Genomic DNA, 10,162 nt, shown 5'->3' with positions numbered 1-10,162 from the left:
GTGCTGTCTGTCAAGGCTTCCCTTGGCTAGGAAAGGGAATTCCCTGACCCCTTGCACTTCCTGGTTGAGGCGATGCCTCGCCCTGCTTCGGGTCTCACCCGGTGGGCTGCACCCACTGTCCTGCACCCACTGTCCAACACACCCCAGAGAGATGAACCCAGTACTTCAGTGGGTAATGCAGAAATCACCCATCTTCTGCGTCACTCATGCTGGAAGCTGTAGACTGGAGTTGTTCCTATTCGGCCATCTTGGAACCCTGTTGGATTATTTTTTTCTTTCAGGAATTTGAATATGTCTTTCTAATGGCTCCTGACCTACATTATTTCTAGTGATATATGTTATTAATTAAGTTGCTGATGCTGTGTACATAAGGTGTTTTTATTTTACTGTACTGCTTTAAAGATTTTTCCTTTGTCTTTTGATGATTTTCAATAATTTGAACATAATGTCTCTAGGTGTGGATGTCTGTATTTTTTTCTATTCAAAACTTGTTAAGTTTCTTAAATATGTAAATTAATGATTTTCTTCAAATTTGAGAAGTTTTCAGCCATTATTTCTTCACATACTTTTCTGTCCTTTTTTTCTCTTTCTAGAATTCCCATTACACCTATCTTAATAAGCTTGATATTGTTTCACAGATCTCTGAAACTCTATTCATTTTTCTTTAAGCTTTCGAATAGAACAGAGAGGTTCCTTGGACTGGATAGTTTCTATTGATCTCTCTTTGAGTTTACTGATTCTTTCTTCTTCCATTTCAAATATGCTGCTGAGCTCAATGAATTTTTCATTTCAGCTCTTATACTTTTCAACTCTAGAATTTTTATTTGGTTTTCTTTTATAGTTTCTACTTCTCTACTGAGATTTCCTATTTGTTGAGTCATTGTTATAGTTTACTTTAATTCTTTGAACACAGATTCTTTAAGTTCTTTCAATGTATTTATTATAGCTGTTTTGAAGGTTTTTTTCAGAATCATTTTTTGCCACTTATTTGCCATTTATTAATAGTAAACTGCAGCATATTTTCTCTTTTTGTTCTAAACATAATTTTAAGAGTATTTTGTTAACATTATCATTTTCAGGCTTCTCTCTATTTAAGCATTACAAATTTTAATACTTCTTTACTAAAAAGATCTTTTACTAAAATGACTTTTGTCATTGTCCTTGTCTACGTGTCCTCTCCCCCTATCTTTTAAAAATCTGATGTCACCAAAAATCTGATCTCTTTCCTGTACAGCTCTTATAGCCTGTATCCACAAGGATTCCTTATGTTGTAAGAAACAGAGAACCCAACTCAGACTTATTTAAACAATAAAGCAAACTCATTAGCTTATGTAAGTAGCATGTATTGAGGTAAAGCTTCAGGTACAGCTTAAAACTAGGACTTATTTCCTTTCTCTCTGTATCTTGGCTCTATTTATTTAATGTTATTTCTAAGTCTCAAGAAAGCTTTCCCCTCATAGTTGAAATATGGTTTCCAGTAAATCCTGGTTCTACATTCTTCCATATTCATGTGGTTATTTATACGGAAGAAAGAAAAAGTCTCTTCTGATTACTTTGCAGAGTAATAAAGAGGAGTTTCTTAGGCAAAACTCTTAGAAAATAAATTTTAAAGTCTTATTTCTTCTACTTGAGCTAATGCTCACATGTAAACCAATCTGTGTGACTGGGGAACTATGAAGGGCTCACCATGGCATTTGAGAATCTTAAGTCACTGATCTATGAATGAAGGAAGAGATGAATTCCACAACTAAAAACAAAGGTATATTGGTCAGAGTTATCCACAGGGACAGAACCAATTATATATATAACATATATGAGTTTATTTAACAAAAATAATGAAGTATTTTTGTTGTTTTGTCCAACCTTCCTCCCTTTCTCTACCATGGGCCCTAGTTACATTTCACCCAGTTCTTGTGGATTACAATTCAATTCTTGTGGATTACAATTACAACAGATGGACTGTTCAACTTGTCACTAGCTCTGTGTTCTGAGAAAGGAAGTTGTCAACAAGGTGAGCTAAGAACTTACAGAATCATTGCTTTTCAGTTGAGAGGACTTTCAGCAAATGTCCTTATATAGTCTCCCATCACTATTTTGTCTTACCTCTTTGTTAGTTTTATCATCCTCAAAATACAATACTCTCTGTTCTTTCTGTGTCTCATAGTTTATTGTGTTTTCCAAGTTGAATCCATTGTCTGTGACATTTCTCAGAACTTGTCAAGAACAGGGCTAGGGTTCCCAGAGATGGGTTGCACCCTGTGGTCAAGTAGGAGTGTGTGTGGGGTGTGTGTGTGTGTGTGTCTGCATGCCTCTTTAAAAACTGGAGTGGTTGTCTGTCAGTCCATATTTGGAAGTGAGTTGCTTAGTCAGTATCTAAGAGGTTGCAGGAAGAATGGATAGAGAGAGAGGTTGAAGGAAAACCTGAAGGACTGAAAGACAGGCTGAAGGTGGTCTCAAGGACAAAGGAAGAGAATGAACCAATGGTTGGAAATAGTAGGACACAGATGAGGTATGGATAGATGGATGTCAATTAAGCTCAGAAATCAGTTATGATACTGAGTAATTCATTGAGGGTCATTCAGTCAACAAATGCTTATTGAGAATTTAATAATAATCGTTACTATTGATTGAGCTCTTACTTTGTGTCATGTACTTTACTGAGCACTTTATTTATTTAATCCCTGCAATGATCTTATTATCCCCACTTTACAAAAAGAAAACAGAGGCATGGATATCTCAAATAGACATTTTCCCAGATCTCAGCTTGTAAGCCAGAGTTCAAGTGTAGGGCTTCTGACTGTAAAGCACCTTCTCCTAGTTACTGCATTGTACCATGTGCTAGACTTTGAGCTATGGTGGTGAACATGGCAGACATAGTCTTTATCTTCAGGGAGATAGAGTCCATTCTTTGTATTCTTCTGTACAGCTAAGTTCATAGCACTAGGCTGGGGGTAGATGTTCTAACAAGGAGAGCACTCATCTCACAGCTCTATAATTTTTTTTTTTTTTTGCAGAATTGCAAAAATCCGTTAAGAAGAAATCCTACATCTTTAAAGAATTGATATGTGACTTATTTCTGTGGGGTTAGATATTGGCATGAAATTTGCCAGATGGTTAAGTTGCTCTTGCTAATCAGGAGAAAAAAGGGCTTTTGAGCAAAAGACAACTTAGGAAAAAGCCTTCTTTCTCCAAAATTCAGACAGGAATTTAAAACCACTACAATAAGAGAAGGGGAAAAGTAAATGGAAAAAACTTGGCTATGCCAGGTAGTATTATTAATTTGGATAGGAAAACTTTTCCAGTGCTTTTTAAAACAATTTAAGCCATAAGTTGAATGTAACAAGCCTTCTATTAGACTTGAATGCCTGCATTATGATAATTATAAGCACACCTTTCACCACTGTAATATTTTTCCTCTTAGGAGCTGTATGGCAAAAAGAAGTTTTGTGAAATTTTATTGCATTGTTATATAAATTTGAAACTGCATTATATATTTGTTTCTCCTACTGTAAATTAAATACACTTTAAGAAAGGAAGTGGTGCTTTTGATCTTTCAAGGGAGCTCAGCTATTAGACAATTTCAAGTTTTAGAGGTAGACTGAAAGGACAGAATATAACAGGACAAATGTAAGCTCCGTGGGGGAAAAGCTCTTTCCTTTTTCTTCATTGCAGTGTCTACAGTGCTGTAGGCAGTGCCTGGCCTATAAATAAATACATGGTTTATGGCAAATAATAAACACAGATGTGAATTAAGGACTCTGAATATATAGAGGAAAGAGCAATTTACTCAGCCTAGAATGCTGGGAGAAGGTGACCAAAGGAGGTGGCGGGAACTTTTCACCCTGGACTTGATTTGGACAGATCTTTATGGGGCAGAGACATTTAGGCCAGATCAAGCATCTGAAAAGGCATATTGCATTATTAGGCTAGGGCACCCTCCTGTATGTTCCCACAGTTTTCTGAGCATTTTTCTGCCATCACACATATGGCACTGCATTTCTCTTAACTTGCATAGGGGAATGACTCAGTTGTGGTGCCCTGGTGCCCTTGCATATTTCCACATGGGCTAAGTAGGCAAGGCTTGATCATGACCTGACCTGAGTCTGATACAGTGCCCTGTGATATCTCCTTGAATAGTGGGAGATGAGCCTGGAAAGAAGCCACCATGAGGCAGTTTCTCATATCTCGTGGGAGGTTGCTATGAGGGGCTTCCTCATTCATCTCCCTGGTTGTGACTGAGAGCAGGACTTTCTGCTTCATTTCTTGCCACCTCCCTTTAGAGGACAGCTGCAGGCTTCTATGTGTGTCTACTAAACTACTTGCCTGTACGTTAGAGTTAGTTCCTTCATGACAGAGTAACACACCACTCATGCCATCTGCTGCCTGGTTCGCCAGCTTAGTGCTCTCCTGTGGGCGAGAGGAGAGGGTGCTGACACCAAGCTGATAGTGCTTTGGCTGTCTGGATAAGTAACACAGTGTCTGAATCTTTAAGATAGTTGCCACCTTACCACAGAAATCTAGGGAAATGAGCAAGCCAACATAGCTGAGTAGTCATTGCTGCTGCTTGGTAACTGCTTGCCCAATTGGCAACATGTCTGTCACTAGATTACAAGCTCATCTGTGTTCTTATCACCTAGCAAAAGGTTTTGCACAATTGCCTAATAAGTGTTTCGTTTTGTTTTTTCTTGAGAGAATGGATGAATTAATCAATGATTAAGAAGTGAGTACTAGCAAATTTCTTGTGCCAGGACTAAAGATGGAGTGTAGGATGAGTAGTAGAAGATGTAACAACTGGGACTGGATTATAGATGGTCTTTGTATTAGTCTATTCTCACACTGCTATAAAGAAATATCTGAGACTGGGTAATTTATAAAGAAGAGAGGTTTAATTGGCTCATGATCCTGCATGCTGTACAGGAAGCATGATGCTGGCATCTGCTTGGCTTCTGGGGAGGCCTCAGGAAACTTACAGTCATGGCACAGGGTGAAGGGGGCACATGCACGTCACATGGCCAGAGCAGGAGCAAAAGAGGAGGAGGAGGTGTTACACATGAAACATCCACATCTCCAAAGACTCACTCAGTATTGTGAGGATAGTACCAAGGGGATGGTGCTAAGCCATTTGTGAGAAATCTGCCCCCATGATCAAATCCCCTTCCACCAGGCCCTGCCTCCAACACTGGAGGTTACAATTCCACATGAGATTTGGGTGGGGACACAGATTTAAACCATATCAGTCCTGTGGGCAAGGCAGTGCCCTGAAGACTTTAAAGTAAGAGAAGAACATGACTGTATCTGTGCTTCTAGGAACTCTAGTAGTAATGCTGAGATTGGAGATCAGCCCACCAATTAAGAAACTTTAAATATGTGAAAAACGATGGGGATCTAAATTCAGAGCATCTCAATGAGATTGAAAGTGAGGCACTAGATTACATTTGTTTTTGTTTATTTCTCTTTTTTGATTTAAGCAATAGAACTGGTAATGATTCAATATAAAAGAAAAAACAGAAGGCAAAAATGAGTGTGATTTAGTAAATTTTTATTTTGCTTTGTGAGTTTTACTCTAAGAAATGCTTACTATTTAATTACTTGACTTTTTTCAGAGTATTTAAAGTTAATTTTATATTTGAATAATTATGTATTCAATGTCCGGAACTGCTCCATTTTAAAATTTTGATTATACATTTCTGAGGCTGCTAAGATGTTTGTTTAATCACTTCACTAACTAGTGCCTGCTCACATCTTAGTAGCAAAATCTGCCATTAGACACTTCTGGATTACAAGCACCTTGAGGACAGGAACCATACATTATTTATAACATTTTTCAGCCGTGTCTTTCTTTTATTTACAGTTTATATTCAATGCAAATTAATTCCATAACATAGGAAGTTACTATGAATCAAAAAATAAATACACAAACACAATATACAATCCAAAATAGATGTACAGTATTCTAGAATGAAGCAAAAGAGTGTTCATTCACACACACAGTAGCTTCAATCTGTTCGATCTGTTTGTTTCCATGTAGTTTTCTAAAGATGGAAAAAAATGACTTTGGTCAACAAGACTACTGTGGCCATATTAGGTAACTGGATCATCTAAGCATCAGCGTGTGACCATGCAAACAAAAGACTTCAGGGAGTGTCTATTTTTAAAAAGGTTTCTGTGTGTCAAGGCAGCTGTAAAGGATTTACTGCAGAATCAAGCCCACTTTTAGGCTTAGGACCAGATTCTAACTATTTAAAAATATTGACTGGTAACAAGAAATGTGGCTATTCTGATCAATAGTTGTTGTTTTTTTTTTTAAAGTATATACAGAAAGAGTATAAAAGTTTTTGTGAATTTAATGCAAATTGGCTTCCAGTCTTTACTTCCCAAATACTTGGTTTGCAGTTTTGACTCCTTTACATTTTTGCATTTTTAATTTCAAGAGTCGTAATTTTACCTTCAAAACAGATCATTTTTTAAAATTGTAAAAAGTTTTCAACATATGCAGAAATAAAAAGCATTTTGAAATTAGTCGTGGTGAATGCAATTCTATTCTTGGAATCATTTTAGCTAAATGAATGTAGTGCTCTTATTGAATGGAAATAAGTGATAGGAAATGTCTACCATTTGACTCTATATGGATACTCAAGAGTTACTCAGAATGCTTGCACCTAGGCATAGATTTAATTCATCACTGCCCTGGTACATGTCAATTACTACATAAAAGGTCAAATGCAATGTCAAATTCAAAGTCTCAAGAGGAAAGTGAGTTGAATTCCCAAGGGAACAGAGATAGCTCAACAATATAAACCTTCATCTAGAGTATATCAGCATTAAATTGCTGCTGTTGAAACAATATGTTGAGGATTTACGGTAACACCTGGAAGTTCCTTCTAATGTACATATAAATAAAATCATGGAAGCTTTTTATATTACCTGTTTTATGGCCTTATAGAATTAATGAACCAAATGAAAACTGAATCTCCATTCCACAATCACATCCTTTATTTCTATTCTTATTTTCAAGGTAGTGTTAAGTGTCCATATTTCTTAAGCCACATTCAAGGAAATCATGTCTTAACTATTTTGGGTGTTGCCACTCGTTCATCTTGTATATGAAACTCCAGCAGATTTAATATTGGCATCCATCATCTAGTCAGACCTCTCACATGTTCTTCAAACCAATCAAATTTGGGATTCTCAATATTTTCTGTGTCAATAAAAGGTGTGCAATTAGTAGATTCGATGAAGACCTATTTTTCCTTGCTACATTGGACTTCCAGATGCCATTTGGATTGGGTTTAGAAGACGGGGAAGTACCGATGTTTCTTGGCCTGAGTCTCTTAATAGTAGAGATGTAGAAGAGAGAGTGAGACCACAAAGAGACTGGCTGTTGACTGCAGGGCACCACCAACTGCCTCGGCGGTGGTATTAACTGGATTTGGGGCAGCCGAAGTACTCTGGGAGGAGTTACTTGAAACTGTTACAACAGCTGTTTGATTGGAATAAATTTGTGTGGGTAGGAGCAGTGCCAACAGCAGCAGCCCCAGCCTGAACCTGGCCAGCATTGCTCTGCCCATGTCCCCTCCATTGGTGTCAGCGTGTCTCACTGGATGCTGGGTGCTTGGAGAACCGCTGGTTCTGGGTGGGCACAGGAAAAGTCCATTATTTATAATTTTATATTATTTGTAGCACCAAGTGTGGTGTTAGATCCATAGTAGATGCTTAATAAATATTTAATGAATGACTGCTTTACCTACTTAATTATGTAAAAGTCTTCTCTGAAAATACCAAGATTTTAAAAACCCACAAATGTAAAATTTAACTATAGATGTCACATCTCACAATGCCTTTCATCTTTGATTTTATCTTCTCAAATAACATTTATAACATACCTAATCTGTTGCCAGACATATCATAGGCAATTCAGATATAAATGAAATAAAAAGGATCCCTTTGCTTTAGAAGCATGGCATTTAGTTAGAGAAACAAGACATATCCTTAGGTGAAACTCCTAAATGACAAAACAGAACAAATGTTACTACATACCAAATGATCTCTAAGGGGAAAGATCATTGTGAGATGGTTTCTTAGTAATAAATTTTGCAAAACGTTGGAATTTTATGATATATTTATTAAATTAAGTTTATCATTTAATACAGATTTTCCATTTGATTTTAAAGTAGAACAGTCTCAGGTGAGGGAAACAGGTGAGCAAATATTCACAGAAGGTAAAAAGAGGTAAAGTATCAGAGGCCAAATTTTATATTCAGAAAAACTGAGTTATCGTAGCGAGAAGTATCTGAGAGCTATGCATTTGAAATCTACCACTAAAAAATAGGTGTATGTTGTCTTTAATGATTTATAGTACATGTACAATCATCATGTCAGTCACTGAGGGCAGCTGCAATTTTCATCTCAAAAACACAGAATGTCCTTAAAGGAAAAATCATGGAAACACATCATTCAAGAGCCTCCTGGAAGGGAATTTTTAATTCACTCATTGGGTTTTAAGTAAATGGAAGCTTACTCAATGAACATTTAAATCTAATAAATAGTTTTCTAGTAATCATAATGTATTATTAATAATCTCAGAATACTTTATCTCACTCACATTCTATGGATCGAAAGTTGGTACGTGTGCACCCTAGCCTTGGAAAAATGGTTTAGTAAGAACAATTGCATTTGCTTTAGGGTGTGTTCAAGTAGTAGCCATGCAAGTTAGTTCACTTCTTATAGTTTATTTCCTTATCTTTATAATGGACTACTGATAATATAAACCTGTTTTCCTCAGTTTTTCCAAAGCCCAGTATACAGTTTTTTCTCTACTTTATTCAATGGCTTCACTCCAAATAATTAGATTGTTGTTTGAAGCAGAAATGTGTTTTATTCTTATGTGTTGTGCACTGTGTAGGTACAAACTGATAAATACCTTTGCTGACCAATTAACCAAAGAGCCTCCTCTCTTTTACCCTTTTTCAGTGGAGGCTGCAGCTGTACACAGGTAACTGTTCTTCTGGACATTGTTTTAAAATGGTTTGTTCTCTTCGTAGAAAGTAGATAACTTCAAAACAAGGTGGTGACTGTTATTGAAATTATAAATTATATAGGGGCTCTCTGTTTTATGTCTGATGTATTTGTTAATATTTAGAATTAATTCCTACTTCTGAAAAATATGTCAAGCTTCTTATTACAATACATAACATTTTTAATAAAAATAAACTAAAAACTAGTGGATGGTAGCAATGAGCTTGATATTAGGAATTCAGTAGGACATTTGGATTGAAATGCTCTAGTTTCTTAACATTCAAGGAGAGCTTCCAAATCTGTTTATCTTCTGATCAGCACAAGTAAACAGAAATATAGGACATTGTAAAATTGGTCGGTGGTACATTTAAATCTTGAGCTGGCTAGAGGGTCTGAGCTGGAAGCAGCCGGAATTTTCTAGTCAGTCTTTTCTATTTTATTGTGACCACTCACCCTGGGGAAATGGGTACTGGCCTGAAGGTTGCACATGCCGTGCAGTTTTTACACAGAGTGTTTGTTGTTCCAGGGTCCTGTTTGATTAGATTCCTAATTTTCTTATATCTAGATCAGAATTATAAAAAATGAGCTTCGTGCTTGTTAGAGTGGACTAGATGAGATATATCTTGTTATTTGGAAGGCTCCAAAAGGAGATATTGAAAAATGCTTAAAATGGGGTTCGTTGCTCTAGAAATAAAGCCAAGCTTCTGAAGATTATTCTCAGTGACTGCAGCTCTGGCAGCAGAGCAGCAGAAGGGAAAGGTAATTAGTCTTGGAACTTTGCTTTTTATACTTGGCTTTAAGTGAGGACACCAGCAGCAGATAGCAATATTTAAATGTGTTGAAATAAAGCTTGGAAATCATGTTAATTTTCAGTTGGAATCCAAGAAATGTTCTTCTTATGATTTCTGTTTACAGGAAGAAAAATTTTACTGGTATTCAGCCCAAATATAAAAGTAGCTATGAATGCCAGGTTACTGGGTATTAAAGGAAGTAGGCATTAAGTTGGGGTGTATATTAGTCTGTTCTCAGGCTGCTGATAGAGACATACGAGAGACTGAGTAATTTATAAAAGAAACAGGTTTAATTAACTCACAGTTCAGCATGGCTAGGGAGGCCTCACAATCATGGTGGAAGGCAAAGGAAGAGC

General features: G+C 36.7%; 1 protein-coding gene across 1 annotated transcript; it reads right to left on the bottom strand.

Moving 5' to 3' along the window:
* Positions 1-6,503: 6,503 nt before the first annotated feature.
* Positions 6,504-7,824, bottom strand: LOC116268896 (signal transducer CD24-like). Its single transcript, XM_031650632.1, has one exon. The coding sequence runs from the start codon at positions 7,566-7,568 to the stop codon at positions 7,332-7,334; it is 237 nt and encodes a 78-aa protein (XP_031506492.1). The 5' UTR covers positions 7,569-7,824; the 3' UTR covers positions 6,504-7,331.
* Positions 7,825-10,162: the final 2,338 nt, after the last annotated feature.

This window comes from Papio anubis, chromosome 1 (genome assembly GCF_008728515.1).
Source record: "Papio anubis isolate 15944 chromosome 1, Panubis1.0, whole genome shotgun sequence".
In the NCBI taxonomy this organism is placed as follows: domain Eukaryota; kingdom Metazoa; phylum Chordata; class Mammalia; order Primates; family Cercopithecidae; genus Papio; species Papio anubis.
This window is presented reverse-complemented; position numbering and strand designations above follow the sequence as displayed.